The 25,744-nt window shown below is 43.7% G+C and overlaps 1 protein-coding gene across 1 annotated transcript in view; it reads right to left on the bottom strand.

Moving 5' to 3' along the window:
• The window catches only part of LOC118366677 (potassium voltage-gated channel subfamily H member 7-like), a 97,795-nt gene that overhangs the window by 21,079 nt on the left and 50,972 nt on the right, over positions 1-25,744 (bottom strand). The window contains exons 7-9 of the mRNA XM_052492648.1: positions 14,985-15,384; positions 14,657-14,856; positions 10,493-10,745 (exon numbers count right to left, since the gene is read on the bottom strand). Of these exons, the coding sequence (XP_052348608.1) occupies positions 10,493-10,745; positions 14,657-14,856; positions 14,985-15,384 (853 nt within the window). The remainder of the gene's footprint in view (positions 1-10,492; positions 10,746-14,656; positions 14,857-14,984; positions 15,385-25,744) is intronic.

Genomic DNA, 25,744 nt, shown 5'->3' with positions numbered 1-25,744 from the left:
GACCGGGAGACACATGAGGCGAAGCACAATTGGCCCAGCGTCGTCTGAGTTAGGGGAGGGTTTGGCCAGCCTGGGTGTCCTTGTCTCATCATGCTGTAGCGACTCCTGTGGCGGGCCGGGTGCATGCACACTGAAATGTTGTTTTCTCAGACAATTTTTTTTTCGGGGGGTGGATGGGTATAATTTGTATGCATAAAATGTGTAATAGTAATATTTAAAATAACTAAATGACTAAATGTGCATTGGGCCGCTTCTGAGGGTGTTCTGGTAAGATGCCGGCAAAGTAGGCTAAATTCTGGTAGACGGAAACTGCCCAATGCACTTGGGGCGATTCTGGGCAGTCATTTATTTTGAATCCGGGCCGAGACCTACACCCGATTCCAGGCTGATTCAATCAGTTCCGCCACCCCGGGAAGAGGGCAGCTTCTGGGCCGATTCCTCATTGCTAGCTGAGTTTCCTTCTCACATTTAGACAAGAACAGTGACTAGAGAAATTAAGCGGTGCCAGTTCATAAAGGAAACCCGAATGCCCTGGTACCAACTAGAGGCTAGTATCAATAACGTCTATCTTATTGGGTGGGTATTTCAACTTTACAGTTCTGCTGCCATTTGCAGCTACTGCTAATATATGATGGCTTCTTGCTTTGCATCAACGCTGCTGTGTAACTAGATGTTTCTCGCTATGGTGCTGTGTTCTGATATAATATTTTCTTTGCGAATGCTCACTAGCAGAGTTTGAACCTCGTCCACGTCGTTCAACATGGTCATGTTGCAATGTTTGGCTGCTGTGAGGATGTCACTGATTGCGAGAATCAACCATGTTGCTGCTCTATTGTTGTCAGTCAATAGCGGCTACAAACTAGCTAGCTAAGTAGAATTAGCCCCGGGAGTAGCCTATCATATATATCAAACTACTCGTTTGTTCCCAATACCTGCTTTCAGGCAGATACAGCACGCTCCATGAACACACACCCCATCATGGGAAATCATCCCCTGTCAGAAAAAGGAAGAAGCCTATGCTAGGCTAGCATACAGGCAATGCGTCGAAATATACAGGAGTTAGTACAGGATACTCTCATTTGTGCATCTATAAAACTTTGTGAGGGTCTTAGGGGCTAAGCCGAATTTCTTAAGCTTCCTGAGGTTGAAGAGGCGCTGTTGTCTGTGTGGGGGGGTAGACCATTTCAGATTGTCAATGATGTGTATGCCGAGGAACTTGAAGCTTTTCACCTTCTCCACTGGTTTCCCGTCGATGCGGATGGGGGTGTGCTGTCCTGAAGTCCACAATCAGCTCCTTCGTTTTGTTGACATTGAGGGAGAAGTTATATTCCTGGCACCACTCCACCAGAGCCCTTACCTCCTCCCTATAGGCTGTGTCATCATTGTTGGTAATCAGGCCTATGACTATTGTGTCGTCTGTAAACTTGATGAGTTGGAGGCTTGCGTGGCCATGCAGTTATGGGTGAACAGGGAGGGAGCTGAGCACACACCCTTGTGGGGCCCCTATGTTGAGGATCAGCGTAGTGGAGGTGTTCTTTCCTACCTTCACCATCTGGTGACGACCGTCATGAAGTCCAGGTCCCAGTTGCACAGAGCGGGGTTAACGCGCTTAAACGTCTTACTCACGTCGGTCACAGAAAAGGAGCCCACAGTCCTTGGTAGTGGGTCACATCGGTGGCACTGTGCTATCCTCAAAGTGGGCGAAGAAGGTGTTTAGCTTGTCCGGGAGCAAGACGTTGGGGTCCGCGATGTGGCTGGTTTCCCCTTTGTAATCGATGATTGTCTGTAAAACTAACCACATACGTCTCGTGTCTGAGCCATTGAATTGTGACTCCAATTTGTCTCTGTACAGACGTTTTGCCTGTTTGATTGTCGTACAGTGACCTAGCCGTGGTTAAATGTGGTTAAAAACGTTCAGTTTTGCGCAAATGCTGCCATCTATCCATGGTTTTTGGTTTGGGTATATTGGGTAGTCACAGTGGGAACCACATCCCCTATACACTTCCTGATGAACTCAGTCACCATGTCCGTGTACACATCAATGTTATTCTCATAGGCAACCCTGAACATGTTCCAGTCCGCGTGATCAAAACACGCGGACTGGGACATGTTGAAGCATGGATTTCGATTGTTCAGACCAGCGTTGAATAGACCTTAGCATGGGTACTTCCTGTTTTAGTTTCTGCCTATATGAAGGGGGGAGCAGAATGGAGTTGTGATCTGATTTGCCAGAGGGAGAGCGGGGGAGGGCCTTGTAGCCATCCTGGAAGGGAGAGTAACAATGTTTGAGAGTTTTTGAAGCGCGAGTACTACAGGCAATGTGTTGATAGAACTTCCGTAGCATTTTCATAAAATGTGTTTTGTTAAAATCCCCAGGTACAATAAATGCGGCCACAGGATATGTGGTTTCCAGTTTGCACAATCGTGGTATCGGCTTGAGGGGAAATATGTACGGCTCTGACTATAACCGAAGAGAATTCTCTTGGGGGGGTAATACGGACGGCATTTGATTTGAAGGCATTATAGGTTGGTTGAACAAAAGGACTTCAGTTCCTGTACATTATCACAATCACACCATGAGTAACTATCATGATCATGAAACATACACCACCACCTTTCTTCCTCCAAGAGTTCTTTATTCCTGCCTCCACAACGTACTGAGAACCCAGCTGGCTATATGGACAGGGACAGTATATCCGGAGAGAGCCATGATTCCGTGAAACAGAGTATGTTACAGTTCCTGATTTCTCTCTGGAAGGAGATCCTTTCCATGAGCCCATCTACTTTATTGTCCAGGGACTGAACATTAGCCAGTAGTAGACTGGGGTGGATGGTGTGCACACCTCCTGAGTCGGCCTAGAAGTCCACTCCGAATACCTCTTCTCCACCGGCGGCGTCTTGGAGAAGCCTCGGGGATAAGTTCAATTGCCATGGGGGGTACGAACAAAGGATCCAATTCCGGAAAGTCGTAATTCTGGTCGTAATGCTGGTGAGTAACTGTCGCTCTGTTATCCAAAAGTTATTTCCGGCTGTATTTAATAAAACAAAAAACATTCTGGGCTAATAATGTAAGAAATAACAGACAAGAAAACAAAATACAGAAAAAATACATTTGATTAGGAACTAGAAGATGAGCTGCCATGTCTCTCGGCGTCATCTATCATGGTGATTCGATAGTATTTCAGTCTATATGCATACGTTTATCGTTTAGTGCAGCATCAATATTGATTTTCGTTTCTCTGCACATCGCGCAGCGCATGAGAACACTGGAATTATGCACACTGTCACTGATGGCTATACTGTGGGTGGATGTTGTGTTATTCATGCATGGCTGTATGTTCTGTATTATCTGCACATAGTGTTATGGCATGGTGGCTATTGTTGCAAGAGCACACAGTGAGGTTGTTGTTACTTAGAAGGCAACACTAGCTATTCCTTACACAGCATCTGCTGAAGCATTGCAGTATGATGGCACATCATTTTAGGATAGTAGTGTCGGGTTCACCTAGGGGTCGGGAAAAGGGTTGTACCAAAATGTTTGATGTATTAGAATAACTGATTATGCTTATGTTTTATTAATAGAAGGGGAGGGATTATAAGACCACATGTGTAGGGTCCAGATTAACAATATATATATTCATTATATAGTTTTAGAATTGTTCCACAGCTGTTTGCTCTTTCTCTCACTCTCTTTTAAAGAAGACCCCTCTTAGAAATGTGTGACTGAGACAGAACTCTGCAGGGGAGTGTGGGAGATAAGAGACATTCCACAATAAATCAACTTTGGGGAGTGGACATTTATTGCCTAGCTTTTAGATAACACTGAAACTATGTTTGTATAGCTATAGATGCAGGGTTTTGGTAGAAAGGTAATGACATAGTCAGTGACATCACTAAGGCGGGACTTTGGTTTAATAAAACAACTTGAGACCTGTTGTTTGATGCAGAACTTACTCAGAAACATGCGTGCTATGTTCCTGATTGTCAACTTCTGTCTGCAATTGCATTAATAAAGGTTCTTGAATGATTTAACTAAAGATATGGTCATAATGCTAATTTTACCAATGATTTACAAGGACGTAATGAACAAACCCTAACAGTAGTAAGCAAGTTCATGTGCGTTATCATGCATGCTTGTACGTAACGCTTGTACAGCCATCTTATACCCGGATGCCGCTCACTAAGCGTGACTCATATCTACCGGATTGTGCTGGTCCAAATGTGTGGGTGCTACATGAATTGTTTAGCAGTCAGTTATTGTGATATCTTGTGCTACTCGAATGACGTTAGTCCGTCGTCAGCGAAGCTTACTGGGTATTTCCCTCACTAGTAAATATTCACAGGAGTACCAACTTATTGATACTTCTGCCTAAACCTAACCTTTCTTCCTCAGATTTGAAATGATCACCTTGGTCCTTAGTATGTAAGCTGATGTGTATAGCTGTGCGGTGACTAATCAAAGCTTGCTATAGTTTCAGCATGTTGGATGGGCTGTTGATACTAGCATTACCTAGCATGTGGTGGGCTTGCTAAACACCCATATGGCGATCAGTGTTGACGATCAAGCATTCATGGTCCCTTATGAGAAGCTCTGTTAGAGCTTATTCAGACACTCTTATATGCAGGCATATCTAGTAATTTACAGTGCATTCGGAAAGTATTCAGACCCCTTGACCCGTTTTGTTACGTTACAGCCTTATTCTAAAATGTATGAAATAAAATATGTTCCTCATCAATCTACACACAATACTCCATAATGACGAAGCGAAAACCGCTAAATTTCTTTTGAAAATATACTACAAATTAAAAATACAAATACCTTATTTACATAAGCATGCAGACCCTTTGCTATGAGACTAGAAATTGAGCTCAGGTGCATCCTGTTTCCATTGATCATCCTTGAGATGTTCCTACAACTTGATTGGAGTCCACCTGTGATAAATTCAATTGATTGGACATGATTTGGAAAGACAAACACCTTTCTATCAGTTGACAGTTCATGTCAGAGCAAAAACCAAGCCATGTCTGAAAGAATTGTCTGTAGAGTTCTGAGACAGGATTGTGACGAGGCAAAGTTCTTGGGAAGGGTACAGCATTGAAGGTCCCCCAAAAGACAATGGTCTCAATCATTCTTAAATGCAAGAAGGTTGGAACCACCAAGACACTTCCGAGAGCTGGCCGCCTGGCAAAACTGAGCATTTGGGGGGAGAAGGGACTTGGTTAGGGACGTTACCAAGAACCCGATGGTCACCCATGACAGAGCTCCAGAGTTCCTTTGTGGAGATGGGAGAACCTTCCAGTAGGACAACCATCTCTGCAGCACTCCACCAATCAGTCCTTTATGGTAGAGTGGCCAGACGGAAGCCACTCCTCAGTAAAAGGCAAATGACAGCCCGTTTGGAGTTTGCCAAAAGGCATACCATGAGAAACAAGATTCTTTGGTCTGATGAAACCAAGATTGAACTCTTTGGCCTGAATGCCAAGCGTCAAGTCTGGAGGAAACCAAGAACCGATCATCACCTGGCCAATACCATCCCTACGGTGAAGCATGGTGGTGGCAGCATCACACTGTAGGGATGTTTTTCAGTGGCAGGGACTGGGAGACTAGCCAGGATCGAGGCAAAGATGAACGGAACAAAGTTCAGAGAGATCCTTGATGAAAACCTGCTCCAGAGCGCTTAGGACCTCAGAATAGGGCAAAGGTTCACCTTCCAACAGGACAACGACCCCAAGCACACAGTAAAGGCAATGCATGAGTGCCTTCAGGCCAAGTCTCTGAATGTCCTTGAGTGGCCCAGTCAGAGCCCGTACTTGAACCTGATCTAACATCTCTGGAGAGACCTGAAAATAGCTGTGCAGCAACGCTCCCCATCCAACCTGACAGAGCTTGAGTGGATCTGCAGAGAAGAATGGGAGACCCCCCCCAAATACAGGTGTGCCAAGCTTGTATCATCATACTCAAGAAGACTTGAGATTGTAATCACTGCCAAAAGGTGCTTTAACAAAGTACAGAGTAAAGGGTCTAAGTATTTATGTAAATGTGATTTATTGTTAATTTTTATTTTAAAAACTATTTTTGCTTTGTCATTATGGGGTATTGTGTGAATATTGATTAGGGGAAAAAAAACAATTTAATCATTTTTAGAATAAGGCTCTAATGAAACATAATTTGGAAAAAGTGAAGGGGTCTGAATACTTTCCGAATGAACTATATTGGGTCTATTTCTTTCATTATCAGGTTAGACATTAGACATTAGCCTTTAGTTCAAGTAGACTATTTTTAGGTCTAGGTTTTCATTATCAGGTCACTCTCACTGTGCACACTGTGCATGCTGCAGATGCATAAGCTACTGCTGAGCAATTTCAGTAGGACCTTAGGCTATTTAGACAAAGTGGATACTTAGCTAACATTAGTTGCGGTTTTCGGGGTTTGTTAATTATACTGTATGTTTTATGCCATGTGATGGTATGATATGGGTGAGCTGTGGCTCTCTGCAGTAGTCTACTGTATGGTCTTCTCTATGTACAATATCTTCTGTTATCTAAACACGTATGCCTTTTCTATTCCAATTTCAGTACGGCAAATGTGCCATATCATGCTCCAATAGCAGGGATTCTGTTCAATTTGGGTGTCAGGACCCTTCAGTGCGCCGGCTGCTCAATAATCCATCTGTCTGCCTACTCTCCATGACCTAAGGAAAAGCAACAAACGTATATCAGAATACAGTATCTCTCCTCTCTCTCAGTAGCACAAGTTTGAGTTCACGTTAAGGCAACAGTGTTGGGTTTACATGACACTTTCCCAGAGGTCTGAATGAACAAAGTGTTCCTTCCCTTTAATTGATTTCATAAGATCTGTTTGCATTATGGACTATCAAATTTGGAACATTTGGAACCACTTTGTCCTCTCTTTCATGTTATGCTGCCTGCATGCTGAGCTTGGGCAGCACCTGGCAAACCTCTGTTCAACATTGATGCTGGTAATCAGTGACAAGATACTGGAACTCATCACGGCTCTGGTTCCTTCGTCAGAGCTGAGGACTCGGTCTGAGCTATTGGCGCCCAATTCTGAATTGGCGCTGCTACGGTTTCTCAATTGATCCTGGCTTCACTCTGATCCTCTGCTACTACGACGTTAAAAATGGATGTATTCTGAGATTGCGAAACCTACCTGAGTTGTTGCAGTATTGCTATATGATCATGATTGTCAGCCCGTGCATAAGTAGAATATCCTCATACACCAAGATGAGAGCTCTCTCTGCCTCCTGGGCTTCAAAAGAGCAATCTTCAGGCAATGCGAAAGGTTACCCTCAATGGACTCACATTAAGGGAAGTGTTCTGGTTCATACAATGATATTATTAGAGGAAGTCGTCTTATGGCTTTCTACAGGATTGTTTTACGGTTGGGGAATACACTTTGCACAAATTTTTCTTTAATCATTGCATTAACCCACGATTTTCCGATTTAATTATGGACACTCACATTCCCAAACAAATAGGAAGGGTAAAGGCATGCCATTTGTCACTGCTCAAACTAACACTGGTTTCTGTCCTTTATTCCATGTTACACTACCCGCAGTAGCGACCACTGGCCACGCTGGGCGATCAATTATTCATCACCGATGCGAGATACTGGTTTACATCACGGCTCTGTCTCCTCTGCAAACGCTGCGGGCTCTCCTGATATGCAGAAAATTTTTATTTAGCATCGGTGCTGCTTCCATGACTTCTCTCTGTCCCTGCGTCCACACCGACGACCATGGGATGTGGTCCTGTGCTTCCTATGAATGCTATATTAGATTACAACGCCAGGGAGATTTTGGATGCCAAAAGTTAATCTGCGATTTCCACGTTTTACATAGTTTGCCGTGTCGGTGTTCGGCCCACAGTCAATAGCATTGCTTTGGTGGTTATCGTAATAAGGTTCAGTGGATATTAGCACAGGTGGTTGGCTGGGTGCTTTATACTTAGGATGTATTGTAGTAGATATTTCACATCGGCCATAGATTAGGCTACTCATATAGTTCAGTGTTGGCACCTGTCGGTGCTTCTTTAGGGTGGCTGGGTTCAAACGGCTGAGTGGCAGGGTAGGCAGATGGTCACATGTGCCAAGATTGACGCTCATCTTGCCTCAAGCGAGTGTACCTGGCGATACGTCACAAGAGATACATCAGAGTTATACGTGGCTCAGTATGCACGTATGATTAACAATCTACTTAAGATTAATTTGCGTGATAGGATTCCTTTAGGGGGTCATTCGATGATAATATTTTCAACGGCGCTTCTGCCATAGCTACACATAAGCGTCTGGCGTAAAGTTCTGCAGATTGGGGGATTGGGATAGTTTACCGCACCCACTGCCCGTAGGCTATATTTTATAATGGATGCTTTGCTCCGGCAGTGAATTACCCTGAAGGAGTAGAGCCTATATTGCGAAATCTTGCGTTATTCATTGCTGAACAAATGGTTAAACATTTTTCAACGTGGCGTTTTCTTTATGAAATTAAGCGGAGCCGGTTCAGAAAGGAAACCCGAGTGCCCCGCCTCAGCTGACACATCAGCTGAGATGGTACCAATTAGAGGCTAGTAATGAATCACTCCTACCTTATTGGGTGGGTATTTAAGCTTTACGGGTCTGCTCTCTCAACCTGCTGCTGCATGCTGCTTACCGCTACTCTGGCCTGGCTTCCTGCTCCCATCAGCAACCCAGCTTCCACCGGTTAGGTTATGCGTTTATTGCAAGGGGGATTGGTAGAGCTTGCACTGTTGAACAAACGGTTAAACATATCTCTATGCAGAGTTTTCTTTCTGAAGTCGGGTAGGCTTCTATTTCCAAGGTCCTGTCTGTTAAGGCGTTAGGACTGTTCATCAGACAGGGTGGAGGCTCTGACATTTCCGTGAAGCGGTTCCGTGTGAGACTGTTTTGCGATATCAAAGAGCAAAGGGAAATAAATGGCTGTCGCTGCTCTTTTAATGGCTGCAAATCTTAAAATGCTCTGCTGAGAGCATGGTAAGAATTTTCTGGCCACTAAGGAGAACCATTATGTAATTTTGTCATTTGTGTGAACTACCCCTTTAAGCCTAGCTATATGCCTCTTCTGTGTTCCTTCACTTTTGTAGCTATTAAACTAGCATTACACTGCTCTTCGAAGTTGCCAAACAGTCTCACACAGTGGCACTTAATAGAAATGTCAGAGCCTCCATCATGTCTGATGAACAGTCCTTAATGCCTTAGCAGACAGGACCTTAGGAATAGAAGCCTTTCTAACTTCTCTAGTCACGGTTCTTGTCTAAATGTGAGAAGTAAAATCATAATTAGGTAAGACAATTGGTATAAAATACATTCAGGTGTTTAAGCTTACGAGGAGAATGTTACGATTCCGGGTAGCCTAGACAGAACACATTGTTCCAGTCAGTTGTTGGATTTGAACAAGAGGTCTGCTGCAGTGGATCAGTGTTTGAAAAACCACCCATCTTTCCTTTGGGAGGTGGCACTGTGTATCCCTGCCTGAGCTGACATCTAGCGCAACATATCTGCAAATATCAAACGAGCACGAAGACCCTACCATGCTCGAGGACGGAATCAATAATTCAAAACAACCCGTCCAGCAAACATGCAAAAAAAAAAAAAATGTCCGCTTTAATTGTATAAACACAGAAGAAATTAATTTTAATATTAATGCTCATGCCAGACTAAGTGCTCCTGAAACCATTGTTAGAAAAATGTCTCACCAACCACAGTTCTCCACTTGGTTGGGTCCTTTCAATACTGCCCTGACAGTACAGTAAGTAGCAATGTGTCTTGTCATGCCTCAAAAAGCTACCAATAAGCATTAGCATGTTTTCCAATCAGCATGTATAAGAGCCTGGAGTTGTTACTGCTCAGATCACATGGTCATGACAAACTCTTAGCCTTAAAGGAAAACTCCACCCAAAAACTATCTTTTGGTGTCTTTTTCATTGTCCTGTTGTTGATATAGTCCCAAAATGTTTAGCATGTGAGCAATTATGTTTCAAAAATGTTCAAAATATAGAAATACAGCCGGTATGATGCATTTTGTATCATATGATGCTGCGTTTTGCATATGATGCTAAATGCAATATACCCGATGTGATGCTAAATGTATCTTACCGTCTGTATTTCTGTATTTTGAAAGTTGATTGCTCACATGCAAAACAAATACAAAAAGATTGTTTTTGGGTGGAGTTTTCCATTAACAACTAGTATATAATTTGTGCCAGGAGTTTCACTTGACCATATGGTGACAGGTGGTTAGAGCATAGGGCCAGTAACCGAAAGGTTGCTGGATCGAATCCCTGAATTGACAAGGTGAAAATATGTTGTTCTACCCCTGAACAAGACTGTTAACCCACCCAAGGCTGTCATTGTAATTAATATACTTTTCTTAACTTGTTAAATTTAAAAATAAAACAAATATTATCTGACCAGGAAAAAAACATCCATTTCTATTTATAGTTCAACTGCATTTACCCAGAATGGCCACCACAATGTCATCCTTCAAGATCTCTATGGAGCCCCGAGACAGGAAGTAAAGTGCGGTGAGGACGTCTCCATAGTGGACCAGGGTGTCCCCTGGGGGGGCGTGGGTGGTCTGGAAGCGCATGGCCAGGGCTCTCAGGCAGCCCTTGGTAGCTCCATGGAAGGCCTTGCAGCTCTCCAACAGATCCTGGTTGAGGTGGAGGCAGATATCTGCCTGAAGACACTCAGGGAATCCTTTTAACACCTACAGTATGTGTGGAGAAATTGAACAATTATAGGATGCAGCCAACGTGGATCACATCTTGAGTCAACCAATTGGGTTTTATATATTTGTTTTCATAGTGATGATCACCCTTCTCAAATGGTTACGGTATCTCAAATGTGTTTTCATCTCCTGGAATTTAAAGTAGGATACTTGTAGTGACAAAAACAATAAAAGGATATACTTACCTTTACAATACATAGGAATGAACCTAGGTTAAACTATTCCTCTGTTGGCCCACATGTAAATTACTATGATAATGAAGTGTTTCAGTGATGTAAAGTGATGCAAATTTAACTACTGTATACACTCACACAGACTGTTCAGACCTTTTTTCACAATGAAAAATACTGTACGTTTTTAGAAACAGGAAGTACCGATGACGCGCTCAATACGGAAGTGGTCCGATGAAGCGGATGCTAAGCTACCAGACTGTTTCACTAGCACAGACTGGAATATGTTCCAGGATTCATCCGATGGCATTGAGGAGTTTATAAGATCAGTCACTGGCATAATTAATAAGTGCATTGACGAAGTCATCTCTACAGTGACTGTACGTACATATCCCAACCAGAAGCCATGGATTACAGTCAACGTCTGCACTTAGCTAAAGGCTAGAGCCGCCGCTTTCAAGGAGCGGGACACTAATCCAGACTCTTATAAGAAATCATGCTACGCCCTCCGACAAACCATCAAACAGGCAACACGTCAATACAGGACTAAGATTGAATCCTACTACACCAGCTCTGATGCTCATTGGATGTGGAAAGGCTTGTAAACTATCACAGAGTACAAAGGAAAACCCAGCTGCGAGCTGCCCAGTGATGCAAGCCTACTAGACGAGCTGAATGCCTATGCTTACTATGCTCGCTTTGAGGCTAGCAACACTGAACCATGTATGAGAGATCCAGCTATTCTGGATGATCACACTCTCCATAGCCAATGTAAGTAAGACATTTTAAACAGATTACCAGGATATGTACTTCGAGCATGCGCTGACCTGCTGCCAAGTGTCTTCACAGACATTTTCAACCTCTCACTGATCCAGTCTGTAATACCTACATGTTTCAAGCAGACCCCCAAAGTCCCTGTGCCCAAGAACGCCAAGGTAACATGTCTAAATGACTATCGCCCCGTATAACTCACATCTGTAGCCATGAAATGCTTTGAAAGGCTGGTCATGTTTCACATCAACACCATTATACCAGACACCCTGGACCCACTCCAATTTGCATACCGCCCCAACAGATCCACAGATGACACAATCTCTTGTCATGACTCTCCTGTGAGGATCCATAGATCCGGTTACAGCTGGATCAGCTCTACAGAGCTCTGTCTCCCTCAGAGGGGGGGTTGATGTGGGGGTTTTATGACACCTCACGTCAATCGTAAATTGTAATGCAGCAGGCCGACTCCTTTTGGTTTCTAGTTTGGGTGATTGAAATGTCTTTGTGTCTTATGAATAGTTTGCTGCCAAAAACTACAACAAAAAACAAAGGACACTGGGACAATATATTTCAACATTCGAATGTTGGGAATGATGAGAGATGGAATATGGAAAATTAATGTCTATTTTGTGATGTCATAAAAAGGATTAGAAAGACATTAGAAAATAAACATTGTAACTTTAAGAGCTTTCACACTGTACATATCAGGTTTACATCTAAATGCTATGATTAAAAAAAACATGAGAATACTGTTGTGAAAATAGCAATGTGATTTTAGCCTTCTAAATGAGAATTGTGTTACATGCAAACTTGGGCATGGCTAATGACTGGGCCCAAGTGAGCTCAGAGTTCGTGTCAACATGAGGGAACACCCTCCAAGACCAGAGTGCTTAAAAGGACTCAATAATCAAATCAAATCAAATGTATTTATATAGCCCTTCGTACATCAGCTGATATCTCAAAGTGCTGTACAGAATGAAATTTATATTAGACCAGAGAACGTTAGGTCATGGCCCACACATTGAAATGGTTAAAACTACAAGACCAGACAGCGTGGAGCGGTGGCTACACGGCTGAAAATGGTAAGACCCTCAAACTCTTAACGAGTGAAGAAATTAAAGACTAGACCAAACATTCACAGTCTACATCTTGTGTGTGTAAAGTAGTCTAGGATATTTGGAAGAAGAACAGATCCCTCTCACCACCTGAGGTATCTATTCTAATGAACACTCCAAGACAGAAAAAGCCTACAACTAAGAAGGACATTGTGACCTCTAGTGGACAACCAGAGACTTACATCGAACCACTTCCCATAGACGGATCGAGTGGTTTCGACAGGGAAATATAATCTACTCGTAAACATATATTGCATTTCTAATACGAATGAGCAGTTGTTAGGGTGCTAATATTCTGGTTACGGTGAGTGTTGTTTCCAAATGTATGTACATATATGTATATACCCCTCTCTTTCCATTGTGTAACCAAACGGTCATGCTTTTGCTTGTCCACTAGGGACCTGTTTTCATTCTTTTATGCTGTGTGTGTTTACATATTCTGTGTGATGATTTAGTCAGTAAATAAATAATTAAGCCAATTTGTGTATCGCTGATCCAATACTTAGGTTAGGGTTTGTGCAGATATCCAAAAATGAGACTGATGAGGTAATAATTCATAATTGACTCTTATTGATGTAAGAGATATTTATATAATCTTTAGAGTTTAAGTTGGGAGATAGTACCTCTGTAAACAACTGCTCCCGTGGTGCCCCAAATTCCTAATGAGTTAATTGTTACATGATTAATTTACTGTAGTAATAATTAAATGTAGTAGGTAATTAATTGATTAATAGCAGTCATTACATTAATTAATGTTGATTAAGGGTTGTAAGTAAGCATTTCAATGTAAAGTCTACATCTGTTGTTCTCGGCACATGTGACAAATAGAATTTGATTTGATTTGATTTTGGAATAAGATGTTTGACGAGCAGGTGTCCACATACTTTTGGTCTTGCAGTGTAGTTAGTTAAATAGCTTACCAAATATTTACCCGGACTATCTGCATTGACCCTTATTGCACACCATTTTTTGACTCATCACATAATGCTGCTGCTACTGTCACTTAATTACAGTATATGTACATATCTACCTCAATGACCTTGTACCCCTGCACATCGACTCGGTACCCCGTGTATACCCCGTGTATATCGCCAAGATATCATAAGTCATTATGTATTTATTATTGTGTGGTTTACTTTTCTGTTATTTCTCAATTTTCTTACTCTGCTTTGTTGGGAAGGGGCCATAAAGTAAGCATTTCACTCTTCCTCTACAGCTGTTGTTTACGAAGCATGTGACGAATAAAATTGTATTTGATTTCAAAAGAAGAAAACACTACTATATCCTTTCAGCAAGCTCATGCAGCCACATGCAAGCCAACCTGTGACATATGCCCTTAGCCTCAGCGCAAGGCACTCTTGTAATGAGAATCCGGCATGCATGTGGAAGCTCAGTGTTGGCACACAGAACACAGGAGATGGTATGTAAACTGAAACACTTCACTCAAAAACTGAAAAGAAAAGTGTTGATGATGACAATGACAATGGTCGTGGTTTATGGTGTTGCTAATTTGTCTGTCGACACATGATGGGCTATTATGAGATGTTTTGAGAGCCAAATATTATAATATATTTTGAAAGCCAAAGAAAAATGTCAAGCAATTAAGCGAAAATGGAAATAGTTACAGTGCATACTTTCACATAATATGTATATAATAATATATAATATATACCTCCTGCTCTTACCAGCGTAGATGTTATTCCAATCGAAAAGCAGAAATAAAAAATAAAAACGTTTTTTTTTAAAAAAAGCATTTTGCATGAGGATCACATTGGCAAGAAAGAGGATTTAACTACGTTGGTATGCTGATTTGAGGTTCTGTTCTGTTTACCGTGTTCATGTCGATGCCGTTGGTGTAGGTCCAGGAGTGTTGGAAGTACTCCTCCAGTCTCTGCTTTAGTGGGTTGGGGATCTGATGGAAGCGGATGAACTCTCGAACCCGGAGCATCTGGGTGTGGTATCTTGCTGTGCCAGAGTACAGCCGCTGGATGATGGCTGAGACGTTACCGAAGATGCTGGCATACATGAGGGCTGAACAACACAGACATATGTAAAGGCAGGGGTACAATTATTTTGTGTTTTCATAATATGCATCGATTTGTACAATTAATCTCGTCAATTTAAGGACAAAAGTTACACAATGGATAGTTCAGACTCACAGCCGATCAGCATGACACAGATAGAGAAGATCTTTTCTGAGTTGGTATTTGGGGAGACATTCCCAAAGCCCACGCTGGTTAGACTGCTGAACGTGAAGTAAAGTGCGGTGACATATTTGTCCTTGATGGAGGGCCCAGAACTAGGGTCACTGTAGTTATACCTCTTGCCAATGGAGACCCCCAGATTGTCGAGCCAACCAATCTTGTGCTCCAGGTAAGGCTTCTCCACATTGCCAATGGCGTACCATATGCAGGCTAGCCAGTGAGCAATAAGTGCAAAGATGCACATGAGTAGCATTAGCACAGCAGCTCCATACTCAGAGTAACGATCCAGTTTCCTGGCCACACGCACCAATCGCAGCAGTCGGGCTGTCTTTAACAGGCCAATCAGAGTGGTAGTCTAAAGAGACAAAACATACGGTGCATATTTAACAAGCACTCCAAGAGACATGACCAGACACTGAAATATGTTCCACCTTTTACCAAAGAAATACTGAGTGTAAAAAACATTAAGAACACCTTGTCTTTCCATGACATAGACTGACCAGGTAAATCCAGGTGAAAGCTATGGTCCCTTATTGATGTCACTTATTAAATCCACTTCAATCCGTGTAGATGAAGGGGAGGAGACAGGTTAAAGAAGGATTTTTTAAGTCTTGAGACAATTGACACATGGATGGGGAAGACTAAATATGTGCCTTTGAACAGGGTATGGTAGCAGGTGCCAGGCACAACGGTTTGTGTCAAGAACTGCAATGCTGCTGGGTTTTCATGCTCAACCGTTTCCCATGTGTATCAAGAATGGTCCACCACCCAATGACATCCAACCAACTTTATACAACTGTGGGAAGCATTGGAGTCAACATGGGCCAGGTGGGGTGCCACTCAATATTAGAAAGGTGTTCCTAGTGTTTGGTATACTCAATGTATTTACTGCATTTGATTTATATGCATAGTGTGCACTAACTTAAAGTATATTAATATCACACAGCTGCATTAAAATATACTTCAGTCCGACAGATGTTTTACCAAAGTTAGCTTACACCTCTGCTTTAAAAAAAGGCTGGAAAAAGAGTCAAATTCACTATTTCAACCGTAATGAGCTTTCTCAGCACTCCTCTCAACAGTATAATTCAAAGACTTAATCTTGGCGACTTTCAATGTAATGACTCTCTGGTCAAGGACGAATTAACACTGAGCTGTGATACAAGCAGCTGGCAGATGAACACAATGAATGAGGGAGGTTGCTGCTTGCTCTCTCATCAGAAATGGCTACACTTACACCATCGTCCTCTTTAGGGAGATCATTTATTTACTTGACAATTAATATGACCCTGGCTGCCATTCATTATTTTTAAAGGGTCCGTAATTGATAACACTGACAGTGGTTCTAATGTACAGTGGGGTCCATAATTATTGGCACCCTTAAAGTGGAAATGACAGCATTTTCACTACATTGCAGATATTTAACAGACAATCATATCGGTCAAAAATATCAAATTCACAGTTTTTGCTACAAAACCGACTTAAGAGGTTTTAAAAATTGGTTCCATTTGACTCAGCATTCCATGACGTATTGTAATGATGGGGTGGTGGGTCAGATGCAGGTGCAACGATTTAATAAAACCAAGAACGGGACACTAACATAAGGTAGAACTCCAATACACAAGAATAATACCAAATGGTGAGTGAACATGGGAGAGTGACATATAAAGGGGAGGAAATTATGAAGGTAATGTGAATCAGCTGTGAATTATAATGAGTAACAGGTGCGCGTAATGATGAATCCCAGGACCGGTGGTTAGTACTCTGGCAACATCGTGCGCCGGAGGGGAGTTGCAGACATGACAGTACCCCCCCCCCCGCTTTTTAATTTTTCTTTTTTTCTTTTACCTTTATTTTACTAGGCAACTCAGTTAAGAACAAATTCTTATTTTCAATGACGGCCTAGGAACAGTGGGTTAACTGCCTGTTCAGGGGCAGAACGACAGATTTGTACCTTGTCAGCTCAGGGATTCGAACTTGCAACCTTTCGGTTACTAGTCCAACGCTCTAACCACTAGGCCTGCCGCCCCAGGGTAGCCGAGTGAGGCTCCAGCCGCAGGACGACGCCGACCAGGGGGACAACCCCGAGGACGAGGACAACCCCGAGGACGAGGAGCGGGTTGGTCCGGTTGGAGAAGGGGTAAATCATGTATGATGTTGGGGTTCAGAATGTCCTCCACCGGAACCCAACACCGCTCCTCTGGGCCATACTTTGTCCAGTCCACCAGAAACTGGAGCAGACCCCCACAACGTCAGGAGTCCAGTAAGGATCTGACAGCGTACCCCGGGCCCTCCTTGATGTCTAGGAGGTGTGAGGGACAACATCAGCTAGGGGACCAGGAACAACTGGCCTGAGAAGGGAGACATGTTAAGAGGGTGAGATACGGTCGTGACTGGGTAATTGTATCCTGTATGTCACCCTCCGGAGAACCTTGAATGGCCCCACAACCTGGGGGATCAGTTTCTTGCAGGGCAGGCAGAGTGGGAGGTTCCTGGTAGAGAGTCAGACACGATCCCCAGGATGGAACACAGGGGTCTCACTGCGGTGACGGTCTGCCTGTTCCTTCTGACAATGGACGGGAAGCCAAGGTCACTGAGGCACGGGAAGCAGCAGGAGCTTCCCTGCTGGAGCATTCCGGGGGGACTTGGTTTGAACACACACGGAACAGGAGTTGACATACCGTGTAACATACTGCACCATGGTGGGCCACCAGTGTTTCTCAGTGAGGGAATGGATGGTGCGAGAAATACCTGGATATCCAGCGACAACAGCTGTGTGCCCAGTTCAGCAGCCGATCCCTTATCCCTGTGGGAACGTAGATGCACGTGGGAGGACAATATCTGGGTGCAGGCTCCCTCTCTATAGTCTGGCGAATGTCCATATCTATGCTCCAAACCACTGGACCCACGATTCAGGAGGATGGGATTATGGGTGCCCTCTGGACAGGACCATCTCCGAATTGTAGATACGGTCTACCTCAAACACAAAAGGTAGCATGGGATCTGTGTTTCAGCAAAGGGGCAGAGGTGAAACGCACCTTGAGGAGACGAAAGGCCTCGTCAGCTGCTGGAGGCCAACCCAACCTTGGAGGGAGGTGAGAGGGGCGGTGACGGCGCTGAAGTTCCTGATGAAGCGGCGGTAAAAGTTGGCAAACCCCAAAAACCGTTGTAACCCCTTGGTGGTTGGGACTGGCCATGACCTTACCGCATCTACCTTCTTGTCCTACATCCTCACTCCCTGCGGGCTGATTTGGTAGCCCAAGGAGGAGACAGCCCTGTGGTGGAATTGACACTTCTCCGCCTTGACAAACAGGTGGTTAGCCATGAGGCATTCCAGGACTGCTCAAACGTGAGTGATGTTATCTTCCAGTTTGGTTGAGAAGATTAGGATGCCATCCGTGTAAACAGTCACCTGACGTCCTAACGCGTCCCTAAACACCTCGTTGACAAATGCCTGGAACATTGACGGAGCATTGGCTAAGCCAAAGGGCATAACCAAGTACTCGTAGTGACCAGACATTGTGCTGAACGCCGTCTTCCACTCATCCCCTTCCGGATGCAAATGAGATTGTAGGCACTCCACAGGTCCAGTTTGGTGAAGAACCGGGCCCCACAGAGCTGCTCGATGGCACCAACGGGAGAGGGTACGATATTTTGTGGTGATGTCATTGAGTCCACGTTAATCGATACAAGGGTGTAATCCCCCCTCCTTCTTGGCCACGAAGAAGAAACCAGCCGACACGTGGTCCTGCGGATGAAACCATGTTGAAGCGCCTCTTAATTGTAGTCCTCCATGGCCTGAGTCTCAGCCCCCGACAGAGGGTAGATGCATCTGTGCGGCAGTGTAGCACTGGAAAACAGGTCAATGGCATAGTCCCAGGGGCGATATGGAGGGAGAGAGGTAGCGCGGGTCTTGGAGAATACCTCCCTTAGATCCTGATATTCCTCCGGGATGTTGGGCTGGAGGGCAACCACAGAACTCTCAACCGATGTGGAACCACAGGGGACAGGGAAGCAGGTCTTCCGGCATTCAGGTGACCAGTCAGTGATTCTCATACCTGACCATGAGATGGTAGGGTTTTGGCGCTAAAGCCAAGGTCGGCAGAGGATGCTCTTGTGACCTGGTGCACTGGTGATGAAAGGGATATTTTCCTGGTGATTGGGCTCCACGGTGAGGGTGAGTGGTTGGGTGATGTGTGTGATTGTTCTGGATCCTAGAGGCCGACAATCGAGACCTTGAACCGGAAAAGGAGAGGAGAGCGGGTATGTAGTAATATTGAGAGAGGAGGCAAGGGTCTGATTCACTGTCACCAGAATCCATTAAAGCTGTAGACATGGGGAATGAGGGACAGTCAGCCAGAGTGAAGGGTACTACAAAGTCTAACAGGAAGAGCAGTAGATGGAATACTCACTCATGGTCCAGGTGATGTAACATCACGTGACTGTCCCTCTGCTCTAGTGGATCCCTGATTCTGAAGTAACGGACACCGCTGGTGCTTGGGCCCTCCCTGGCCACAATACAGACAGAGCCCCAGCAGTATCCGTCTGAGTCGTCCACCGCTGGAAGGCATGTGACCCCTACCTCCATGGGTTCAGGCTCTGATCCCGAACACTCGCCGAAAGAGGGAGAGAAGTGATGAAGATGCCGATGCTCCCGAAGGAGGTTATCCAGATGGATGGCCATCGCAATGAGTGCGTCCAGGGTGAGGTTGTCATCTCGGCAGGCCAGTTCCGTCTGGACCTCCTCATGCAGACCTCCTCTAAATAACGTGCTGAGCGCCAGCTGATTCCATCCACTGGAAGCTGCTACTGTCCGGAAGGTAAGCGCATACTCAGCAGCCGTCTGATTCCCCTGCTGGAGCTGAAGCAGACGCTGACCTCCCTCTGCCCTCTGAGGGATGATCAAAAATACATTTAAACAGAGCCATGAACCACTCATAAGACTCAAGCTCCTCCTCTCCTCTCACCCAGATGGCTGTAGCCCACTCCAATTCCCGCAGAGTCAGCAGAGAAATAACCGTGGCAACCTTCGGTCTCTCGGTGGAGGGGGCTCCCATCTGATGTGCGAAATAGAGGGAAAACTGAAGGAGGAAGCCACGGCACTTGGATTGTTTCCCGTCATATTTCTCTGGGAGGGATAGACGGGCATCGCTGACCTGAGCGATGGGCTGGTGTGCTGACTCGGTGGGTAGACTGGCTCTAGAATATCCTCAGCTGACTCGTTGGATAGACTGGCCCTAGAATATCCTCCGCTGTTGAGACGTTGTAGACTGCGGAGAACATCTTCCATGGCCGTCCCCAGTTGAGCCAGTTGATCATGGTGTTGACGAAGAACGTCACCTTGTTCATCGATCGTCTGGGAGATGTCCGGTTGTCCTGCTGCTTCCATTCCATATTTTGAGTTGGTATTCTGTAATGATGGGGCGGTGAGTCGGAAGCAGGTGCAACGTTTTCATAAAACCAAGAACACGACACTAATATAAGGCAGACCGCCAATACACAAGAACAATACCAACTGGTGAGTGAACATAGAGTGTGACATATAAAGTGACATATAAAGGGGAGGGAATTATGAAGGTAATGGAGTCCAGGTGTGAATCATAATGGTTAACAGGTGTGCATAATGATGAGTGCCAGGTATGCGCAATGATGAATCCCAGGACCGGTGGTTAGTACTCTGGCAACGTCGTTGGCTGGATGCAGTTTAATGCATGATTAATACAATTCACCAATACATTTCTTGGTAGTCCAAAAAATATTGTTATCAGGTTGTAAATCACACCTGGCCTACATTGTTTGCTGCCTCCATTCAGGATCCACTGTTTCAGTTTACATGTTTCAATATTTAGGACAAAAACGGACGAATGTAACTAACTCTGGGAATGTCAATACAATCAAACTAGCAAGGGCAATGATCACAAGTCAGTCATAACGTGGCTAATAGGTTAGCGTATCTATTTATGTAGCAAGCTAAAGACACAGAGCCTAACATTAGCTACAGTAGATAGCTAGCTATCTGCTAGGAGGATACCATGTCATTGGAGGAGCAGATGATTGACTGATGTTTCCCCTGATATCATTTTTTGGTGGCTATACACAGCTAGAGATGCAGGTGTCATTTGGTTAGCTAGAAATAATTTGAACGACTGTTATCACAGTTAGCATATCTCTTGCGTTTGCAAATTCACTGGCCATCTACTCCGACTTCAGCGTACTCTCGTCTGAGTGTGCCAGAGTGCAGAACAACTGATGAATTTAAAAATGAGCAACACCCGCTGAATATGACCGGTATAAGTAAACGTAGGCAAAAAAAATAAATGTTTAGTTATGACCGCTCTAGATAACATTTAAACAGCCTAACCACCTTTGCTAGTGTGAATAAAATGGTCAGAGTGAGGTGTTCTCTCGTTTGTGTCTGGAAGTAGCTAGATAGCAAGCTAGTCAACTTTAGCCAGTTAGCTTGGGTGCTTGCTTGGGACAAGCAAAAGGACGAGTAGGCTACAGCTGCAGAAGGACAAATTGGATACACTTACTTACCCATTGTGTATCAGTGCGATTTTGACTGCCAGCTAGCTGAAAATGTTTGAGAGGGTTTATCTAATGTTGCTTCGTTAGATTTTAGCTCATCTTGCTCTGGCTAGCATTAGTTGTTGATGTGCATAACTGAGAGAGCCTACATATTAATGGTTGTTTGATAAAAAGGACTTTAAAGTTCCCAGATGTAAGAGGACTCCCACGGTATTTACTGTACATATTTTCAGAAATCCATTCAGGTGTATTTTGTGGCTTTTGGCTAATGCGTTCTAATGATCTAAAGTCGCGCTGTTGCAACTGCCTGGAAACACAGTCCAGTTTAAAGTGTATGATGGCAGGCCAGTGTGGCAAATGGCTTGTTTGCATAAAGGCCTACTCTAGCTCTGATTGGCTATGGCACACTGGTCTGCGTAGACTCCAGTCCTGGACAAGACAGAGGTTTTTATTACGTTTTCTTTACTGCAATGTCTATTGATTGTCCAAATGCACGGCCGCATTCCCACTTCTATATTGTTATAGAATATTCACAAATGCTTTGGTATACGTAATTCCCAAACATTCTAAGAATTTATGAAAATGTGAAAATGACCATATCACAAGTGCTCACTTGTGAGATTTTTTTAAAGTGTCATATTCTTCCTGGGGGTGTATATGAATAGATCTTAATAAGATGTCATGTTGCTAAAAAAGAATGTATAAAATAAATAATACAAATACTGAGCTAAACGTCCTCTCACTGTCAACTGCGTTTATTTTCAGAAAACTTAACATGTGTAAATGTTTGTATGAACATAACAAGATTCAACAACTGAGACATAAACTGAACAAGTTCCACAGACATGTGACAAACATAAATGGAATAATGTGTTCCTGAACAGAGGGGGAGTCAAAGTCAAAAGTAACAGTCAGTATCTGGTGTAGCCACCAGCTGCATTAAGTACTGCAGTGCATCTCCTCCTCATGGACTGCACCAGATTTGCCAGTTCTTGTTGTGAGAGGTTACCCCACTCTTCCGCCAAGATACCTACAAGTTCTCGGACATTTCTGGGGAGAAATGGCCCTAGACCTCACCCTCTGATCCAACAGGTCCCAGACGTCCTAAATGGGATTGAGATCCGGGCTCTTCGCTGGCCATGGCAGAACGCTGACATTCCTGTCTTGTACGAAATCACGCACAGAACGAGCAGTATGGCTGGTGGCATTGTCACGCTGGAGGGTCAAGTCAAGATGAGCCTGCAGGAAGGGCACCACATGAGGGAGGAGGATGTCTTCACTGTAACGCACAGCGTTGAGATTGCCTGCAATGACAACAAACTCAGTCCCATGATGCTGTGACACACCTCCCCAGACCATGATCGATCCCGCTCCAGAGTACAGGCCTCGGTGTAAAGCTCATTCCTTCTACGATAAACGCGAATCTGACCATCACCCCTGGTGAGACAAAACCGTGATTTGTCAGCGAAGAGCACTTTTTTTGCCAGTCCTGTCTGGTCCAGCGACGGTGGGTTTGTGCCCATAAGCGACATTGTGGCCAGTGATGTCTGGTGAGGACCTGCCTTACAGCAGGCCAACAAGCCTTCAGTCCAGCCTCTCATAGCCTATTCCGGACATTCTGAGCACTGCTGGAGAGATTGTGCATTCCTGGTGTAACTCGGGCAGTTGTTGGTACCATCCTGTACCTGTCCCGCAGGTGTGATGTTCGGATGTACTGATCCTGTGCAGGTGTTGTTACACATGGTCTGCCACTGCGAAGACGATCAGCTGTCCACCCTGTCTCTCTGTAGCACTGTCTTAGGCATCTCACAGTACGGACATTGCAATTTATTGCCTTGGCCACATCTGCAGTCCTCATGCCTCTTTGCAGCATGCCTAAGGCACGTTCACACAGATGAGCGGGGACCCTGGTCATCTTTCTTTTGGTGTTTTTCAGAGTCTGTAACTGTGACCTTAATTGCCTACCGTCTGTAAGCTGTTTGTGTCTTAACGATCGTTCCACAGGTGCATGTTCATTAAATGGGAAACTGTGTTTAAACACAGTTGGATATAGGGGGCACTATTTTAATTTTTAGATGAAAAACGTTCCCGTTTTAAACAAGATATTTTGTCACGAAAAGATGCTCGACTATTCATATAATTGACAGCTTTGGAAAGAAAACACTCTGACGTTTCCAAAACTGCAAAGATATTGTCTGTGAGTGCCACAGAACTGATGTTACAGGCGAAACCCAGAAATAAATCCAATCAGGAAGTGCCGCATTTTTTAAAACCGCCTCATGCCAATGACTCCTTATATGGCTGTGAATGAGCTTACGTTTTCCACGTTTTCCCCAAGGTGTCTAGCAGCATTGTGAAGTATTTTTAGGCATTTCCCTGAAGAATGGCTGTAAGGGACCATATATGGCATGTGGTCACATGTTGTCTCCCGCAGAAAACGTTGTGTAAAATACTGAGGTAGCCATTTTTCCAATCGCTTCTTATGAGAAATCAACTGCCTCGACGGATATATTATTGAATACATATGTTAAAAACACCTTGAGGATGGATCCTAAACAACGTTTGCCGTGTTTCTGTCGATATTATGGAGCAAATTTTGAAAAAAGTTTGGCGTTATAGTTTAAGTATTTTTTGGTCGATTTCTTAGCCAAAACTGATGAACAAACGGGACCTTTATTTTTTGTAAAAAAGGAACATTTGCTATCTAACTGGGAGTCTCCTGAGTGAAAGCATCTGAAGTTCTTCAAAGGTAAATTATTTAATTTGGTTGCTTTTCTTATTTTCGTGAAAATGTTGCCTGCTGCCAGCAGAGCCTAGCATAGCATTATGCCATGATAAACTTACACAAATGCTTGTCTAGCGTTGGCTGTAACGCATATTTTGAAAATCTGAGATGACAGTGTTGTGTTTGAATATATTTAGTTCATTTCATTTGCGATTTTCATGAATAGGAAAAGTTGCGTTATGGTAATGTGCTTGAGGCTATGATTACGCTCCCGGATACGGGATTGCTAGTCGCTATTAACAATGAAGATCTGTGAAGTTATTTGGATTTTTACGAAATATCTTCAAAAAGGGCCATTTCTTATTTTGCTGAGTTTATATTTTATGCTACAAATTTTTATTTTATTTCGTCCATACATAATCTTTCCAGATCCTGGATGTCCTTTGTTTGCACTCATGGAGTACACTCTTCAATTCAAACCACAGGTTTTCATTGGTGTTAAAGTCCAGAGACTGAGATAACTATTTAAAATTTTTGACTTTGTGGTCAATTAACAATTTATTTTTGGATTTTGATTAGCGCTTTTGATTAGCGCTTATTGTCTTGCTGGAAGATCCACTTGCAGGCAAGTGTCAGCCTCCTGGCAGGGGCAATGAACTTTTGGGCAAAAATGTCCTTATACTTGGTAAAGCAGGGGTGCCCAACCCTTTTCCTGGAGATCTACCGTCCTGTGGGTTTTCAGTCCAACCCTAATGTAACACAACTGATTTTACTAATTAGCTGCTCAGCAAGACCTTAACTAGCTAAATTAGATACGCTAAATTAGGGTTGGATTGAAAACATAAAGGACAGTAGATCTCCAGGAAGAGGGTTGGGCAGTCTTGACCTAAACGATAAGTTTGTGTTTTTACAACCAAATCTAAATGTTTTATGTAAATGGAATGTTATAGAATGGTCCAGAGACTTTAAAAAAAGATTTCACTTGTTTACCGCAACCAGCAATTCACTTCCTCATCCTCATTGTGCTGCTCAACCTTTTTCCCCTATCCAGCTGTTCCATTCTCTACATAGCCTGCAACTAGAATGGACAGAGAGGTATCGCTCAAGTCACAACAGAATGGTATATAACGTTGCAGATAAAGTTTGGAATGACACAATTTCATGTGTATACCATCTAAAGACCTGAATTACATTACTGAAATCAAAACAAATCAAATTGTATTTGTCACATGCGCAGGTGTAGACCTTGCAGTGAAATGCTTACCACAAGCCCTTAACCAACAAAGCAACAACAACAGAAAGAAAAAAAGAATAAGAAGTTAAAGTAACAAATAATTAAAGAGCAGCAGTAAAATAACAATAGCAAGGCAATATACATGGGGTACCTGTGCAGAGTCAATGTGCTGGTAAGTTGAGGTAATTGAGGTAATAAGTACATGTAGGTAGAGTTATTAAAGTGACT

The sequence above is a fragment of the Oncorhynchus keta genome, chromosome 34 (assembly GCF_023373465.1).
Source record: "Oncorhynchus keta strain PuntledgeMale-10-30-2019 chromosome 34, Oket_V2, whole genome shotgun sequence".
NCBI classification, from domain to species: domain Eukaryota; kingdom Metazoa; phylum Chordata; class Actinopteri; order Salmoniformes; family Salmonidae; genus Oncorhynchus; species Oncorhynchus keta.
Note: the sequence above shows the minus strand (reverse complement) of the source record. Positions and strands in the feature narration are given on the sequence as shown.